Raw genomic sequence first — 19,963 nt, 5'->3', positions numbered from 1 at the left:
GGGGGGGGCGGGATTTGTTGGTTTTTTTTAATCTTGGATGTAATAAAACCTGGGGAATATTTGAAATATTTTGAAAGTAATTGTCAGAGACTTCTAAATAGTATATTTTTGGTGAGCCTGGAAAGATAGTATGACTGTAGTGACTTCCTGAAATTGCACAGCTACTTAATATAACCTGTGATAGCGTGAAGCTTTATAGTAGTCTGTTACAGGGCGGGGAAAAAGTCTGAAATCTGCTGTGTAAATCCAGATTGTGTAGTGGGGAATTCTGAATTAGCGATGACTGTTAAAGGAAGGAGCTAGGAGATGAATTTGCCAAGCTAGGGACTTTCTCTTTGTAAAACTGATTTTTTTAAATAGTAGAAGAAACAAAGTATGTACAGTAAGTGTATTCATTTACAAAAATTAACTGAAATATTGAAATGATATGTTCAATTTACAGAATATAAAATAATTTTTGTATATATAATCTTTAAGTTTCTCTGAAATACATATTCAAAATCTGAGTAGGTGTATTTTTCATCTTTTTCTGAAAGCGATCCTACATGTCAGTTTTATGTAATTCCATTGGCTGAAGCCACACATTAACATGCTGTTTTCACACCACCAGTGGAAATGCTCTTATGGGGGCAAGGGTGTGATAACATGGGCTTCATTGAGAAGACAGTATTGATTCTGCAACAAATCTAAGGCTCACTCACTGCAAGAAGTTAGTTTGATAATTCCCATGTTTATTTTGTGTAATAGTATTTTGGCAGATGCTAGTTTCATGAAGTAATGTTCTGGATGTCTCTGATCTGAATAGTTAGTGGTTTAGCTTTTGTGGAAGATTAATGTAAATTAATGTTCCTGATGTTGGTAGGAATAGAAATGGCATTAAAAACTTGTGCTGTTGAGGACTAGCTGCTAGAAGATGACCTATTAATAGTATAATAGCAGTTTGTATTTTGTCCTTTATAATCTCCTTCCCTCATGCTAAAATAGATCTTCAATTAGTCTCTACCATGGGAACTTCCTTTGCAGTCTGTGACGAAATAAAATCATTGTGGTGTTTTCTCTGTTTGTTATTTTAACTTAGATTTGCACATTCCCGTGATCTATGCCTTTGTGATCTTCAGTCTTGTTATACAGTCTCAAAATTGCTTTGATTCTTTAGAACACAGCAGTTTGCACAGATGGGGAAAAGAGTTAAGTGAACATTGCTCTTGGATCTTCCATTCTTCATTGAATCTGATTTGCTATGTTCTTCAAAGATTTGAGCGTAGCTTCCTTATCTCTGAAACCCGCCATAGAATTTACCTAAATTAGTTTAAAGGTTTCTTTGCTTTGCATGATTTGACTAACAGAACTGGCGTGCTTGAGAATAAGACTAGCGAATGTTCAGGATACTTGGGAAATGGGTTATAATTCTGAAAGTTGTGTGTGAGGTACTGGAGCGATGAAGAGCAAGGTGCCAGTCCTTCTTGGTTTAGCACCCTCTAAAAGAAGATGCACATAAAAACAAAGCCAAGCACCCCAAATCACAAATTGAATAAAGTCTTATCTCTGCTGAATGAATGTGAGTAAAATAAGTATTTACGTCTACGCTGTAATTCAGGAGATGCCTGTGTCACATAGTAATGCCAGTCTCAAGAATACACATTGGCTTACTTGAAGTGCTTATATTAAATTGCTTTACTAAACAACTGTCATCTTAAAGATAACCCTTTTGAAGTAAATTACAATTACCAGGCAGTTACTGCTTTTGATTTAGTAATTTAACTGCTCTGTGTCCAAGTCCTTCACGTGTCTTTAGCTGCATAGCTGGTTTTAAAGTTACATACTGAATGAAGTGCAGAGCTGTCTAGGCTGCCTGAGAACCGATAAGGAAAAATAACCATGTATATCAAAAAAGGTTATAACTCCCATGGTAAGAGATATCTTTGTCTTTTACCAAAAGCTTGGCAAGTATGTATGGGAATGAGTTAGCAGAGGTTTTCTGTATGTTTGTGACTTAATGATGAACTGGAAGAACATTCCATGTACGAGCCTGTACATCTGTGAATCAGACTTGTGAACACTGATTTATGAGAATAAAAGAAATGTAGAATTTATGATACAAGCCAATAATGAGTTCACATTTACTTGTTCTTCTGAAGCAAAACTGTTAAAACTTTTTCAAGTGTAGTGACAAAATCTTTGTGATTGACTCTGAATGTATTCATTAAATGCAAAATGATATGTTTCAAAATGAAGAGAAAACTCTTTTAATTGTTCATGAAACACAAATACAGTAACTGAATATCCCCTCTATTGAGTAATTTGAGTTCCTTTTGGATTTTTCTGCTGTGGATTAAGAAATTAACAGCTTTTTGAAAGCCTGATTTACTAGGAACAAGAAGTTTATGTTCTGCTAGTCAGCAGTTGCTAATGTAAATAACTTTTTGAAGCTGAAGACAAGTAAAATGTGAGATATTTCAGAACTGTAAATTTCCATCAGGTTTTAGGAAGAGCATTCAGCTGATACTGGGGATGCTTCAGCTGTTTATGTAGTAACTGCTGTACTGTTGCACATTAATGCCTGGCATATTAAGGAAAAAGAAATGCTGCTGAATTATGTTAATGTGCCTGACTATGAACTGATTCAGTCTTTTCTGCTACTTCTGCCTCTTCAGTCGAGCTGTCCAGATGTCCAGGCTACATACAGACAAGGGCTTCCAAGCAATGATAGGTGGATAGCAGTAAGCAGAGATAACTGCAGTTACCATTGAGTGAGCTAATACTGCTAGTAATCTTGAACTTTGCAGTATTCTACCCAAGTAAATACTATGTAAGAAAAAGAGAACATTAAAGAGAAAGAAGGAATGTTTATATTTCAACTTCCACTGAGTGCCTGGGTTAGTGTGTTGTATTTACCGTAGAAAGCAATGTAGTTTCACTAACAAAGAGTTTCCATAACTTACTCTAACTTGTTTCTCAGTTTTGTCCAGCTAAATATTTCCTTGGTTATGTCTGATTAGAGATCTGTTCACACGTTGAGAAGGACAAGACATGGTCCTACCTAATCTTTATATTGGGCATTATTCGATTTTAAAGGAAATCTATAGTTGATTTGATAGGCACAGCTTTATTGATTGCTATATATGCTTAAGAGCTTAGAGTATTCAATAAAGATTCTTCAGAGCTGATGGTGAAAACTAAGTAAACTTTAATGGCTGTGTGTGTGTATACACATATATACTGTTTTTAAGAGCTGGTGAATTTCAGGTGTGGATTATACAAACTAACACTGTTCTGTGCATGGACACATGTACAGTGCACTATGATAAAATGTTAAAAGTTTGATTTCATGTATCTTGCAACTGTGCTTCCTAGAAAGGTGATGTCCTCAGGTTAATTTAGTATGCAGCATTGAGGTGCCCTGTAAAACATATTCACTAACTATTCTTGAGATTCTATTGTAGTATCCACAACAGATTTAAAAACATTTATTTTTATAAAGATGGTTAGTAACTTTTCTTTCCTCATTTCCATTTTAGCAGTGACCTGGATTAGTGTTAAAGGTGCTGGGGAAATACTTTTGAAGTGGAGAAAGAACCAATAAGAAATTAAAGATAATATTCAAAGGATGTCAGGTTTATTGTCTTTTAAATTTTTTTTAATGAAGGTTCACCTAAATATTTTGGGGGGCTTTTTAAGAGGTGAAGTCTTGAGGGATGGAGGGTGTTTTGGGTAGAAGAAAGAAGAAAAAAAAGGCGTGAAAAGAAGCAAAAGCCTCTTCAGCTGTATGAAATGCCCATCTTGCAAATAATTTGAGAAGGAAAGATTATCTTGTACGTTTTCAATACAAAACCCCCCTCTGATTTTTGCAGCCCACTTTCGAGTCATTTTCAAAAAAAAGTTTAATTGATATGTCATGTTTTAAGGATTATAATGAAGATGTAGTTCCCTGCCCTAAAGTGTGTTTTACAGGACAAATGGATATCCCCCAAATGAAAATTTATCATTTCCTATGAAGACAAGTCTTTTTTTTAAAAAAAAAAAAAATGAGCTAAACTCCATATTTCTGTTTGTATAGATTTCCCTTGTAGTTTCAGCTAGATATAATATATACATATATTAGTATATTAAAACAATAGGTTAATTTAAATTTTTTAAAATGTTACTGAAATGTATTAAATATATTTAATTATAATAATATTTTAATTTGAAATGCTGGGCAAAATTATTGTTCAGCAATTCTCGTTGTGTCTGGAGGTGGCTACATTTCAGGGGTGGGTGAAACAACTGTGCTTAAGCTCCTCTCATTTCAAAGATTGCCATGTAAATATACTGCTTTACTTAGATTTCAAGTTGTTGCACTTATCTGAAAAGTCTGCCAAACCTGAATAGGTTTGGTTATGCTTGCTTAAGTTCTTCTAAAGATTTTTCCTGTCAAACTGACATTTTTAATACCATCTTTAAAAATCACAAAATAGAGGAAAAAAAATCTCTTACTGTCTCTTTCTTTTTAGAGAGGATCTGACGAACTTCTTTCAGGCAGTGTACTCAATAGCCCGAACTCTAACATGAGCAGCATGGTAGTTACTGGTAAGTGATGCCCTTTCAAAGGAGAAATCTATCATTTAACTTGGATTCATTTCCTGTTAACAAGGGGAGAACTCTGAAAGAAGAATCCATTGTGGAAAAACTGTTGGCATGCATTAGACTGGAGTGACCTTGTATATAGTCACAAACCTTGAGTATCTTGAGAAGAATAATACATAAAACAAGAGGCAACTTTCAGATGTCTGTACACTAAATTGTTGGGGGGGAATGGGATGAAAAATTACATTTGTGTTGTACAACTGCCTTCAAAGTAAGGAATCACAACTTCCGAGCAAAGGTAAATAGCTTAACAACTCTTGTATGACATCAGCTTTTTCATACATAGACGTCTGCTGAGTCTGGGCATTACAGGGAAGAATGCTGTGCCAGTTTCATCATATAGTATGGATTCAGGAAAACAGTTTTGTTCCAGTCTGGTTTAGACTGCTAAAGCAGGAAACTTCACTTTGCTACTTCAGTCTGAGATCGCAGCAGTAGAATCTCAGAACATCAGTGCAAAGTGAGTATGGTTCAGTCAAATTTCTGGGGATGCTAGATAGAAAGGCTTTTCATGAATTGATACATACTGAAATGCTTCAGTTGCAGTTAATGCTTCTGTATGTTGAACATGTATGGGATTCCCTTGAAGGCCTCACTTCAGAGGTCTTGCTTTTTTATTTTTTTTTTTCTTTCTTTTCCCCTGTGCATTTTTTTGTCCTTTCCTCAGATATGGAGGAATTGATTTATGTCATCAGTATGTTGCTGGGCTTTCCAAAGAGTTGCCTGGTTCACTGCTTTAATATGCCTGATCAATTTTTCTTTATTTTCTTTATTTTTATGTGCAGTATAGTTACTGATATTATTAGCAAACTCATTCCTTTTAATCTAGTAATAAAAGATTGGGATTCAGAGTGCAATTTCATGTTACGTTTAGGGTGCTGTGGTCGCAGCTCTTACCAGATTGAGTAGTTTCTGTGCACAAGCAGAAAAAACCCCCATCTCCACATGCTTCTGCTCCACTCTTACAGTTCATCCGCTTGCAGAATGAGCTAATCCAGAATTAAACTACTGCCAATAAGTGTAGTTTTCCCTTGGAGCAACTTACTGATGAGTCATGTGGTTGCACAATTGCTAGGTGCAGTGCAGTGTGGGGTGGAGGAGTGTGGTGGCAGAAGAGAGGAGAACCACTTCCATTGGCAGTTCCATAACCAAAGGTGAAAATGTATTTCCGTGGAATAAATTAAAAATGAAGTGTATAGTGCATTTTTTAATCTCCCCTGCTTTTCTCACTTCCTTCTTGTTCTGACAGAGATCCCTCTTCTTGTTTTCATTTTCTTGATGTCCTCTGAAGTCCTGGATATTAGTGCTTCAGCAGTTTGCTTTACTTAAATGAGAAATTAGAATGAAAAGGAGTTTGAATTGTGTGCATGAGGGCTTGGATTTGGGCAGTGGAATCCAAGGAAAGGACAGCAGTTACCAGGACAAAGTCCTGAATGTTACCAAATTTTCCATATATTTTTCAAAGAAACTTTTAGTTTGGGAAAACTAAATGCAAGTTACTTTATAAAAGGAAAAAAAAAAAAGCTAAAGGGGAAAAAAAATAAATAAGAATTATTACAATTTTGAATTTTCAGAAGAAAAAATACAGAAGCTTGTTTAAGAAAGCTCAAACTTTAAATAGAAATTATTTTCTCCTCAACAAGTTCTTAAAATGGAAAAGAGTGCTTTGGTTCCATTATGTGGACTTTGGAGTTTGATATATTTAACAAATACAGATTCTCCTCCCCACCTTGTTTTTGTTTCCTCCCCTTTTTAAACTGATTTAGGTTTTGGGGTTTGTGTTGGTTGGGGGTTTGTTTGGTTTTGTTTGGTTGGTTGTTTTTTGGTTTTGGTGTTACCAAAGAAGAAGCATTAGTGAGAGAGTTCAGAAATTAATTCTTTACATTTTATACAAGTAAGACCTCCTTATATGTCTCTAGGCATCCAGAACTATAAATGACTTCTCAGAAATGATCTCATTAACAAGCAACAGTGGTCTGAGTAGTAACCTGGTTACTGTAGTACCAGTTTGTTACAAAAGTTTTCATATTAATTGTATAATATATAAAGGAGGTTGGTGGGAAAAATAATCCCAAACAAACAGAAAAAACCCAATCTGAATGCAGTATTATAATTCAAGCCATTCTCTGTAGAGGTCAGTGGAAAGGGGGCTAGTTTGGTTTAGGTTTTTTGTTTGTTTTTAAGCAGTTTCTAGGGATTGTATTAAAATTTATTCTCTGCCTGCCTGCCTTTGTTAAATAGCGTTAAAAAACCTGTAGAGTAGGCTAAATCCACAGTTCAGTTCTTTTTCTGAATATACTCTCCCATAGCTGTCTTGTTTATTGTGAACCTGGAAGTACTTTTTCCTGGAAGTACTGGCACAGTTTACAAGTTCAGATTGTAGGCTCAGAATTAATTAGAACTGAAATGGAAACCCGTATGTTAATTTTTCTGTACCTGTCTCCTGAAGCCAGATGAGTTAAAATATTCTTTAAGTCTGAATTAACTTCCTTCTTTTGCTTTAGTTCTGTTGTTACTTTTCTCTTTAGAAGAATTTCAAACTTTTGTGAAAACAATTTTTTTTTTCTTTAGCCAAGGCATAGTAGTGATGAATCTTCCTCAGATTTTTCCAGGGCTCAAGAGAATCTGTAATCATTAAGTTCTTTGTAAAGGAGACTTGTAGAAATCAACCTACTCTGTAACTCTTAAACTAATACTTGTTCTTGCCCTTTCATTCTTAGAGTTTGGAAGTGTCATGATTTTATGAGCCGTGGTTGTTGTTTTCTGGAGTATGTAGAAACCTGTTCTGGTTTTGACTTTGATATTTTAAACATCTGATCCCCTGGTATTTTTCCAAAGAGATACCTAGATGAACAGAAGAAAGAGACAGTTTGTCTTTGTAATCCTCTGAGCCTTGTTGGTAAAAGTATACACAATGAAAAACCAGTTGTCACTAGCAGTGCTCTAGCAGGCCTCAACTTGGAGCAAAATCTTGTGAATTGCAGTCTCTTGTCTTTCTGAATCTCTGCTATAGAAATAGTAACCTGAAACAAATTACCTAAGTTGTCAAAAAATGACCTTTTCATGGAAGTAGGTGTTTTTGGTAGAACCGGGGACTGTGTCTTTAAAGGTGACACTGGAGATGAGGTTTTTAGAAATTATCGTCCTGCCCTTTTATCATGGTAACAATTCCATGAGGTTTTTTTGATATTCAGCTGCCATTCAGCTAGAATACTGTAGTACTTCAGCACTTTTATGAATACTCTTCCTTTAATTTTCGGTCAGAGAAAGGCATGAAAGATTAATGCTTTCTCTGCCCTATAGGGAGTCTTACATATGTATTCCTCTCTCTTTTTTTGTGAAAGTAACTTGCAAAATTGTTGGACAAACATTTGGTTTGCATTCTTACTGATTATTTGAACCACTGGTAATCTGATAAACAGTATGGGATTAGGGAAAATGCTAGCATGTTGGGCTTGTTGTCCAAAGGACTTTACTCAGAATACAAGGCCTGATTCTTGAGCGTTTTCTAAACAGCTTTGTCATCAGTATCCATCTTCAAGACAATATAGATTAAGGGAAATTTTCAGTGTGTTATATTAATATTTAGTGCAAGTCAAGTTACTGTTTTAAATACTTTGTGTGTTTTTTGTAACAGAACAGCCTTCAAAGAAAGTTAATTTGGATTAATTGAGGATGACTTACGTGTGAGTTCTTCTGCCACTTAATTCTGAGCCCTTGTATTGCGTGTTTTGTACATAATTTGATTACCGTTCTTATTGTTGTGTAATTTCATTTCAGTTAAGCATTTATATTTAAATATACAAGATTTTTTTTTTTTTCCCCCTGAATTAGTTTATGAGCAGTATGGCAGAACATCATTCTTTAAACACTGAGGGAAGAATCCCATCTACTAGATCAGAATTTGTTGCAAGGGAGTACAGCTTTTAAGGTTCCAGCTCGGCAAATATCTGAGCTTTTCTTAGATGTTCTCTTTTTGATGTTAGATATTTAAGTTTCTGAGCTTTTTAGCACCAGCTGACGTTGATATGGTGAAGTAGTATTGTCAGAACCACAAGCCTCCTACTACTGCTTGAACTACTACTAGTGTTTTCCTTCAGCATTTCTGAAAATATTGTCAAAGTCTATTCTTGTTTTCTATCATAATATTGCTTGGTTCCGATCTCTTTGGAGAACATAACCCTCTCATAAAGATCTGCAAATGCATTTTTTTCCCTGTTGATGCATAGCAAAAAAATGGCTAGAAAGGCAGTTTGTGTAAATTAAAATATGGTTTGATAACAGAATTCTGTTACCAGAGCTGAAGCCAGGATATTTAAAAAATACAGTTCTGACTCTGGATGTTTTAAAATATATTAGTTATGTGCATTGTAAATGACTGTACATAAATAACTTTTTTCACCTTTTAGTGCTGTATGTTCAGCAAATATGTAGATGCAGTTGCTTTTTCTGCAGCTTTTAAGTCTAAGGAAAAAAGTCCCTTCTCTTAAAGAACTAGAAAAGGTGTTTTCTCTGTGATGGGTTACTTTTGTGCCGAACTTCTTGAGGCTTTTTTTTCTTTTTCAAGTGGGGACTGTTTCATGGAAGTTGTAGGAACAGCGATATATATGAAGATACTCATGCCATGAACTGTGCTGAAATCCACACAAAAAAATTAAAATTTTGAAGAAAAGTAGATAAAAAGTGAAAGAGGTTGATGAAAGTTTTATGCAAATTGACTTGTTAAAGACAAGGGATTGAAGCAGAAGACGTGGCAGGTTTTGTTTGGTTTTTTTTTTGTTTTTTTTTACTATAGCTGCTGCCAGTTTCATTTTTCACATTTGGGTGTTTACATTCAATCACTAAAAACATTTCAAAAATCATTTTGCAACTGAGCTCACCAAACTCCTGGAGGTTTAAATGATTAAAGCTATTAATCTTGATCTTGTTTTTACTTCATTAGCAGGAAATGTTAGCGACTTTGGTAGGTAATTCATTGTACTAACAGAATACTTAGCACTGAGGCGTACAAGCTAATAATATTTCAAGTGCTGTGTTTAACTTGGGGTATAAACATAGATGTGCTAGTTTTGATGGTACATTAAGTAAAATTGGTTATTAGTTAACATTAATGATGCCTAAACATAGGTAATTTACTTCTGAAGTTTGCAAATTTATTACAATTAATAGTAATTGGAAAGATTTGAAGTACAGCACATGTGATTGGAAAGTATAATAATTTAGTAATAAACTATAATTAACATTTTTCTACAGATATATATGGGCATGTGCATGTGAATGAACTAAATTTCTATGCTTTGCATGCCTGAAAAATAGATGTTTTTGTAAATTAAGGAACTTTTAAAACAAAACCAAACCAAAAACCTCAAAAAACCTCAAGATGGGAGAAATAAAATGTGGCTATTATTATTAATTTAGTTAATTTCTGTCTGCATCATTATGCCATGGTAATTAATTTTTGTTCCACTTCAGTTGCATTTCACTCTAGCTGTAGTTTTTTACATATTTTAAGGGCCAAAAGGAATTTCATTAGTTAAAGACTGTGCAACATTGAACAGCCACTGTACCATATCGTGTGTTATCGTAGTTGCTTAGAAAACTTACTCAGTGCACAGTGGGTTTTGAAACAGAGGTGCAGCCTGTGTGCAGATGTGGCAGTTAAAAGCTATGTACTTAATTTTTTAATTGCTTGAAGGTGTTTAATTATTTAAACTGAAATACCTGAAAGGCAATATTCTTTGTACTATAAGATAGTTTTATTACTGATTGGTAAAGATTTTCCTTTGCACAAGGCCAATGTCCATGGTAAAAATCCACCTATTACTACTAGTTACTGCTTTAGTTCAAGTGGTAAGACTTCCACAATGTTGTAATGGCCTAGAAAGGCGAGGATAATAGGGTATAAAGTCCTTTGAAATACAAAGTCTTGTAGAACACACCCCCCTCAAGCCCCAAAGCAACAACAAAAAAATACCACTAACTGAGCAAGTATAATTAACACTGAACATGTAACCTTTAAATTTAAGGTTAACAACTATGGACTTCCGAGAACTTCCCATTCTTCTTCTTTATCTTATTTTTGAGTGTAGTATCTCCTTTTTTATTCTCTCTCTCAAACATTTTAAATGTTGGATTTTATCTTTAGCTTGAACTTTTGATGATATCTGTTCTAAAACAAAGGTCCTGTTTTTCTTGTCTTGGGAAGCTGTTGGCACTTGTGGAAAAGTTTGTTACTGGATCAGACCAAAGGTCTCATCTTCATATATTCTATCTGTGACATCAGGGCAGGTATATATATTTAAGGAAAGACCCTCAGAAATAAAACCACAGTGGTCTCTGTTACACCCTCCTAATTTGTGGTTATTTGCGGTTTCCTTAGCTGGTTGTTTTATGCAGATGATTGTGTTCAGTAGCCACTGCAATATTTAATCTTTCTTTCTTGTCATAATCCACAGCTGTAAACTAAGTATCTTCATAATTCCATTGTCTTTCTCTTGGACAGGTATTTCCTGTGTGGATATGTGTCCTATGTTCTACTTATTGATAACATTAAATTTGATATATTTAGCTGATGTGGAACAAGAAGTACTTTATACATTAGCAAGCAGCAATGAATAATACTGTTACTAAGCTTCTTGTGTTTAATATATAAACTGATTGTATTGGAGGATGAAATAAGTGTTTCAGGAAAGCTTAAGTATTTACATTTTTTTGTTGTTGATGTGTACTGATGGTTATGAAACAGAGATTGGCTGCTGCAGAAAGGATGTTTATCAATTATTTGACTACTGCAGGTATGCAGGGATTTATAATCAGCATTCTGTGCTGAATTTTTAACAATTTTTTTCCCCTTCTTTCCAGTAAATAATAGGTGAAAGCAACTTTTTATTGTATGTAAAATCTTGGCCCCTAGCCACATAGTTACATTTCAATGTTAGGAGATTGTGTGAAAATGAAAGAAGGTTATTGTAAAGGAAAATTACATATCTAAAATAAAGGCTTCATATGTTTTGTAGTTAAATTATGTATTTTTGGCCTTAGAACACTTCAGGTCGTATTTATGTATTTCTCAAAAAAAAATAAAATTGTGTGCATAGGAAAAATCCTCTAGGATGTCATCTTATTAAAATATGCTTTCAAAAACAGTTGTCAGCAGAAAGTAAGTTATTCACTGTTTTCTAGGAGTTATGCTGAACTTTAAGATCAATTTTTCTGCAAAAACTACTTGGCAGCATTGAATCTTCATAGCTTGAAAGACTGAATGCCATGGATTTACAGTATGCTTTATGTACATTGCACTTCATTCTATTGCTTATACATATAGGATTCTATTTCTGTGTTTAATAACATAGGAGTTTCTAACTGAAAATGCTAGGGGCCCAAGTTGTTTAGATAATAGCCATTTATAGGCTTTATCAACTCTTAAACATTCAATTTCAACAACTTGATTTATGCAAAATTGAAGGAACTTTGTGCAACAGGGATGTGGCTTATGTATCAATTAAGTTTAGACTATAGTATCCTATTTAGATGGGAGAATAATGCTTTGGATGCCATTTATAGAGATGAGATTTTGTTTAGAAATAGACAACTGATGTCATATGGAAACTGGATTTTTCTTTTCCTTGGTGGAGAGCCAAAGAGCGCTTACATCAGTGTGATGGCTGTATTTAGGGTTAGGTTTCTGATTTATTTTTTTTAAACTATGTGTTTGAGGCTGTAACTTGATTAGCAAATGAACCAATACTAACATTGTGTTTTAGACATGCTGTTCGCACAGTGATTTTTTTTTTTAACTGATTTTTTTCCCCATTCTAGATATTGTGGCATTATCTTCTTCGGTGCATCTTTGTATTTGTTAAAGTGTTAGTGGCAAGAGGTTTGGATTGGATCAGGCTTTTCGAGTCTGGTGAAAGCCAAACTGCCTGACGAAATACCTACTTGCCAATAAGCTTCCAGTTTAACAGCAGTTCCTCAGCAGTAGCTATTGGCTTGTGAGGTTCCCCCTCCAACATCTCCTTGCCCCTCCATTTCCTGCAATTTTGTCTTTCTCCTGCTGTGTGAGGAAGGATCTTTTGCGTTGCTTGTTTATCTCCATAGACTCAATTTCTTCTGCAAGACAGTGTTATTCTTGGAGTACCTTGCTCTTCTTGACTTACCTTTTAACCTTTATGGACACTGATTATGCTGATGCACTTTGTTAGAGAATGAGGTTGTTTTAAGTCTGGTTGAATTCACCTTTCAGTGGCTCTGAACAAGTTGTGTTCCCATGTTTTAAACGTTGTGGTTTTCAGTTCCCAAGTGCAGTTTAATGATGTATCTCCAGCTGAGAAGTGCTATTTAAAATAGCAAATAAGAGACTAAAGTTGGGGAGAAAGGTTTCATGTAGTGCCAAAAACTCTTTAATAATTGTTCTCAAAGCTAAATTTCATTTGTTCAACAGATGTTTTGAAAAATCAACTTGTGTATGTGAATGCATTTTTAGCATATGACACGTATGCTTTATTCTTGCCGTTACTGAAATCGTAAATTAGTGTGGGCTATGCTGGCTGGATAATCAAAAGTAGAAACACTGTGTGCTCTCTTGGCTTTCAAGAAAAGCAGTAATAATGTTGTGTTAATTTCTTCTGTCTTCTTAAAAATCTAGTATTAAAAATTGTGGGATAAATTTTACTTTAGGAAGATGGGCTTCATTTTTTATGAATGTTACCAGTTCAGCTTTCATTGTGCAGGGTATGTTTCTGCCAGTAAGGAGTAAACAGCTTTTGTCATGGTTTCTCTCCCTACTGCTGAAAATTTTCTGTGGGCATTTACATAGCATTGAGAATGCTTGTTGCCAGTCCCCCCATCCTGCCCCACTGCCTGCCCTCCATTCTCCTGATTGCCAGGTGTTCCTTAGTGCATATTTCTGTATCTCTTTGTGTTTATTGATATATTTATATGTCTACTTCTTCACTTAACCATTTTAGCACAAGCACATTTCTAAATAGCGCTTTTTTACACTAAGTAAGAAAAGTTTAAAAAATAGTTTAGAAGATGTTTAGTTTAAGGTAGTTTAAAAAGTAAAATTGTGTGAGAGACTTGTATACACAAGTTACATTAAAGCTGTTAATGACTCTTTAGGAAAAGATATTTTATGTAGTACAACAAAATATTTCTTTTAAATTTGTTCTTTAAACCTACTGCAGCAAAAGTTGAAAAACTGTAAAATGCAAATATTAGATAACAATGCTAATAGATGGAGAAACAATTTATTCAAGTAATACAATAATTATTAAAAAAACATTACTTTGCAAATACGTATAGGTGAGTGATTATATCCTGGCCACTGATACTTTTACTAGTAAAATTGGAATTACCTAAAACCTAATCCAAATACAAGCTTTAGTTTCAAAAAAAAAAAAAAAAAAAAAATTGGACGTGATGCTGTGAAAAAGTTAATATGTCAAAATTATATGTTGAAAACCACGCAAAAGACCAACAGCTCCGAGTTCTGTTCTGAGCATTCATGATATATATTTTTCTGTTTATGTAATAAAAACAGAGGGGTTTTACCAGTTTCAGAAAATCTTTTGGTTTAAAACCTTTATTTTCACTTTCTCATTCCTCGTTTTTAATGTTTCTTTTTTTTTTTTTTTTTTCTTTTTTTTTTTTTTTTTTTTTTTTTTTTTTTTTTTTTTTTTTTTTTGAAACTTGTGATTAATTAAAGTTATTTAGAAAGCTTGTATGAAAGGCATTGGAAATGTAGCTTCAGTATCACCATAATTATTTTATTTGCTGCAGATTTGTTTGTAGTGTGTTTATTGTAATACATTGTCTGTTGCAGTTTTCAATGCCTGTCACAGTTTACAATGTTTTCTTCTAGTTTTTTGTAGAGATTTAAATTAAGAACTAGGGAAGACTATTGTGACTATTGTGCAATGAGCTTCAGGAGAAAAATAAAAGTACTTTTTAATAAACTTGGCTGTCTGTTGCTTTGAGGATAAAGTGCTACGCTGTGTAATTTTGAACAGGTGAAACCTGGCTACCTGGAAACCCGGTCTTGGCACGTTTTCCAAAATGATACAGGTTAGAGCCTTGTATAGACTAAGGATGGGTGGACTTCAGATCCTAGTTCAGTGTGTTTTTTTGAAATTTTACTCTTCTGTGTTCCACCAAAATTTGTCTTTCTGTGCAGCAGACCAAAATAAAATACATACTGTTGCATCAATTTGACCCCTTCTAGCGTTGTCACCTGAAGATACTGCTAGCTGAATTTTAACCATTTCCAATGTTATTGGTGTTTTATCTGCTCTAGTAAGTTGAAAAAGACTTAGAAAGTGTTCTGCAATGCAAGAAGTTTTTAAAAAGCTCAGTCCTCTATTTTTATTTTTTTTAATAGGGGGAAGGGGGTTCAGGGGGGAGTGAAAAGATGACCTGCCTCTAAAGCATACTATTTTGAACTAAGAGAATATATTGACTTTTAGATTTAGCTAAATCTAAAGATAGATACCTGAAATGGAAGGTAGAAACATTCAGATTAGAATAAAGAGGTTTAACTGTTAGGAAAAGATATAGGGGAGTGATAGAAACAGTTCCTGATGTATAGATTTATAATTTTTCCATCAGTTCCTTTCATGGAATTATGGAGAATAACCTTATTCTTGAAAAAGTAAAAATTATGTTCATAGATTTGGTCAGAGACCCTGAGTTTGCCAGTTTTCCTGATATCATTGAAAAGGTGGTTAAATGTTGTACCTGGTTTGGCTTTTCAAATCCAAATCTGGAGTGTGGATGCTCTTGACTTGTGAGAATCAGAGTCCATATCATTCTGTGTTTTTAATCTTGAGTAAGCTGGTTTGATTTAGGCAGACTGAGTTAGGAACTTGAATTCTTGATTATGATTTAGGTATACCCTTAGCAAAACTTTCTGTGCTCGAATCTGTCATAAATGAATGCAGTATTTTTGTGCAGGGAATTGGATTAGGTGTAAATGACTTTCCTGGCATAAATTCAGAATTATATTCTGTAGTAACAACAGGTGAGTTAAAAATTAGGACTTTTTTATTTTCTTCCCTCTGGAAATTGCAGCCATTGACTTTCTTATGAAGATGAGGCTTTTGGAGGATTTAAATACTTCCTATTGATTCATCTCCCCCCCCCGTTTCTACCTTTTTAGTGAGTAAATAAAAGTAGTCTTGTTCATTTAATATTTTTTTTTTTTTCAATCCTTTTTGGCATAAGCCCTCAACCCGTGAATTTGAACCCTAATAATCACAAATACTTCTCTACTAGTCACAATATGTGTGTTTTTTTGGAAATACAGATAGCTATTGAACTGGTCTTCTAACATGAAATCAGAAGTAGAATAGCTTACATGCTGACTTGCGTGTTTTATAGCCAGAAGTAGAAGAAAGAAAGTCATAACACTCACTCCTCTCATATCTAAATGCATTCTGATTTCCGGCATCGATTATTTCATTAATATCCGTATATCTTCAGACAGTGTCGTTCTTTAGCTTTTGACTCTTTCTGATGTTTCCTCCACTGACATGTTTGTAGGCAGCAGTTATATTACCTTTTAACCAAAGTAAAAGTTTTTACTGTTTAACCAAAGTTGTGTGGCCTTCTTTCCAAAGCCAGACTTCTTCCATCCATCTGGCTAGCCGTTTATTGTATATGTTCAAGAAAAAGGAACTCAAGCTGGAATTTTCCTGGAATTCTGTACAGGAACTTGGGACAGTATTTTGAATAGTATCTTTCCGGTGCTCTGTACAATGATGTTAATGCATCTCTGCTTCTGCTAGGAAAATCTTGTGTGGCTTTTCCCCTGCTCCCATCTGTACTGGCTGCATCATGTAGTAGTTGGTTTTTCCTTTTCTTATGGATGAGCTCATGCTTCATAATGGACACTTTTGTACTTGGTCCTTAAATTCTGACATTGTGGATTTCATCAGACTTTTGTGACGTCAGTTCTCTCTTTCTCCAGTGTGATCCTTCTCAACAGTAGTAATGCTTCCTGTCTTGCTTTGATATTTTTCTTGTCTGGTTTCTTAGTGCAAACAATCCTCAAAACTTTCCCTTAGCAGCTCTTCTAGTAATATTTACCACCATTTTTCTCCTTTCAGAAAAATTCTGGGTAACGCCTAGTTGGTTTTTTATGTACTTTAGAGTTCTTACATGAGCCCTTCTGAGTCATAATTAATATTCTTACATGGTATTATATGAGATACTTCACTGAAAGTGAGATGAAAAGGATTTGCTGTGGTTTTTATCTTGTTTAGAAAATGAATTATCACAGAGGGCTATTGACTCTTGAACAGTTCACCTTTTATGAAACTATGTAACATTGCTCTTCAGAATTTGTTCTGGACCCTTGAGTTTTATTTAGATCAAACCAAGAGATGACTTAAATTATCTCATTTATAATTAAAAGCATTTTTAAAATAAAGCACTAATAATATCAGTAAACTTTTCAAATAGAGTCTGAATATGTCTTTCAGCCAATGGTAATGACAACAAGAAATTCAAAGGTGACGATAAAATGGATGGAGCTCCTTCTCGTGTTCTTCATATCAGGAAATTGCCTGGGGAAGTGACAGAAACAGAAGTAATTGCTTTAGGTTTACCTTTTGGTAAGGTAACCAACATCCTGATGCTGAAAGGGAAAAATCAGGTAATTTGTTGCTTTCCATTTTCCAGTATGCTTACTCTCTGCTTTCAGAATATGCTGTTAAAATGCTATTGAACTAAGCCATGTAAGTATTTTATTTTTTAAAAAAGCGCCTTTGTTCCTTTAATTTTTTAAATGAATTTATACTGCCTTTTAGTAATTTTTTTGGGAGGGAACTGGGATGGTTGGCAGCTACATAAGCCGAAGAGTTAGCTGTAGGATGAATACTTAGTCCTGTTCTTCACCGATACATTTTTGGAGATGAAGTAGTTTAGCGAATAAAGTTGATATGTAGAGAATGACATCTTCTGAAGACTGATACTTGTTAAAATGTGTTATCAAACCCTTTAAGTATTTTTTTGTATGCTGCTAATATGAAGATTATCTGCTTTGTAAGTACTGAAAATTAACCATTTAATTACAGGCATTTTTGGAACTTGCTACAGAAGAAGCAGCTATCACTATGGTTAATTACTACTCTGCTGTGACGCCTCATCTTCGTAACCAACCGATCTATATCCAGTATTCCAATCACAAAGAACTAAAGACTGATAACACACTTAACCAGGTATATTTACTGTTATGTAGTATTACAAATGCATACAGTAGGAGATGAGGCATGTCATGTATTCATGGGTCATCGGGCATATGTTTAAATCATTTGATTTTGTCCACGTTCTAACACTACTGTACTACCTATGATCATTCCATTTTGTGACATTGAAGGAAATTTGCTTTCTGTGTGAGCTTAATGTTAAAAGAAGAAAAATATGAAGTATCTTTTAACTTAAAATTTTTCCATAAAATAAATTTTTGTCTCTTTAGAGACTGTAGGATGAAAAAAATAACTTTCTAATTCTGACACCTGAGATTTTATTGCCAATTTGAGTTTTGATAGCGATAATGACTAATGCAAATGACTACATTTCAGTGCTTTGAATGGTCACTCTGGTAGCACTGGTAACCTCATTTTGTCATCTGCTTTTAGAACCATAGAATGGTTTGGGTTGGGAGGGACCTTTAAAGGCCATCTAGCTCAACCCCCCTGCAATAAGCAGTGGCATCTTCAACTAGATCAGGTTCCTGGAGAAGGATGCCTTAATGATCACTGTAGAGACAAATGTATTTAATAGCAAAAAAATATTTTCCTCTTGCTGCTGCAGAACCTATTTCACAATAAATATAGATGTCTGTTTTTAGAAGAACTGGAAAATTAGCAAAAGTACGTGGGGACCATTTCACACAAGTTACAGGGTGAGAAACAGACATCAATTTACCTCAAATCAGATGATTGTTTTAAGGTTAATTTCTTATGTTTTCTTTTTGATGTTACAAAAGGCAGTGTAAATACCAAGTTACAGTTTCTGTTACTTGTGTCCTGTTTCAGGTAAGGTATGTAAATAGTAAAATTATAGCTGTTACCTTTAAAAACAATTTCAGGGTAATCTGTTGAAAGGCATCTTGGTTCAGATCAAGTATAGTGTTGATTTTCCTGGTGATCTTTCTGAACATTCACTTCCTTAGAATCTTTTGATAGTTTGTCTGTTGAAGGTACTTTTTAAAAATTGAGATTTCTTTTTTCCCAAAAAATGTCAGTTATAAAGAAAAATACCTTAATTTATTTAGGAACAAAGAGAATAGAGGCTGAATTCTGTCTGCACATATGGTGGATGGACATGCTGCCTTAAGAAGCGTTCTCTTACATTGTCCTCTGGCTTTTGTGGTGATACTGTTTTTGGACTTTACATGTCCATCTTTTCAACAAAGATGGCAAGCTGACTTTTCAGCAGCTGTTATGCCACCATACTCATTAATACCCAGTTTTGTTATATTCCCAGTCTCTCAGGTTTTTATTTCTTTAATTGAGAACTAAATAATATAAGTAGGTACTTGGCAGTAAGTATTGTGTAACTCTTCTCTCATGAGATATTCTATAAAACACAAGGTGGTTTTCTGTAAGGAAAATTAAGAGGCTGCAGATATTGCTTGTAGTCCGCTTTTTTTTAATACTCAAAATTTAAATTTTTAATCTGTATTTAAAAACTTTCTCATCCAACCACATTATTTTGAAATTGTCTTTTTCTGGATGTTCAGGCAGGAAGATATGAAGAAGTCAGGGTGTTAGTACATGTAACTGGAAAGATAGGATAAAAAACTGGAGAAAGGTGGAAGTATCTTAGTTATAAATAAGATAGGATAAAAAATTATTTAACCAAGGGGTACTTTAAACAGTCAGGCCTCTAGAAATAATGAAAGCAGGAGAAGTTCCACTAAGCTATGCTATTCTGAATTTCTCAGTAATAGGAGCTTGCAAGATTATTTTTAGTTAAGTACGCAGAATGAGTTGTCTCTGAATAAGCAGATTCAAAAGGGACCAGTTAAGTTTTCATCTGAGCTTTATAATTCTATGAAAATCCTTTTCCTGTGAGACATGAAAACACTGTAAGAAGAGCATTTAAACTCACATTTAAAACAAACATCTCTTTACTTCAAACCATACCTAGATTCAGGAGAATTGAGAATGGAATGACTTCTGTTACTGTAATTCTCTTCAATCATCAGCCTGTCATAAATGCATGCTTTTAGTCTTTCTGCACAAACATTGCAACATTTACAAATAAATAAATGTTATACTTTATGAATAGTGTACCTGATCTTTTATAATTCATTTCAATTTTGCAAAAA

The 19,963-nt window shown here is 34.2% G+C and overlaps 1 protein-coding gene across 3 annotated transcripts in view; it reads left to right on the top strand.

Annotated features, from left to right (window-relative positions):
* The window catches only part of PTBP2 (polypyrimidine tract binding protein 2), a 51,299-nt gene that overhangs the window by 8,326 nt on the left and 23,010 nt on the right, over window positions 1-19,963 (top strand). Inside the window, exons 2-4 of one of the 3 annotated variants that reach the window (XM_010163087.1) lie at window positions 4,494-4,569; window positions 17,109-17,281; window positions 17,703-17,846. In XM_010163087.1, coding sequence (XP_010161389.1) covers window positions 4,548-4,569; window positions 17,109-17,281; window positions 17,703-17,846 — 339 coding nt within the window. In that variant the 5' untranslated portion in view covers window positions 4,494-4,547. Of the gene's footprint in view, window positions 1-4,493; window positions 4,570-17,107; window positions 17,282-17,702; window positions 17,847-19,963 lie in introns of those variants that run through there. The other 2 variants (XM_010163116.1, XM_010163124.1) reach the window with 2 other exon arrangements.

The sequence above is a fragment of the Antrostomus carolinensis genome, unplaced genomic scaffold (genome assembly GCF_000700745.2).
Source record: "Antrostomus carolinensis isolate BGI_N321 unplaced genomic scaffold, ASM70074v2 scaffold2820, whole genome shotgun sequence".
Taxonomy (NCBI): Eukaryota; Metazoa; Chordata; class Aves; order Caprimulgiformes; family Caprimulgidae; genus Antrostomus; species Antrostomus carolinensis.
The sequence above is the reverse complement of the archived record's forward strand: the minus strand, read 5'-3'. Positions and strand labels throughout refer to the sequence as shown.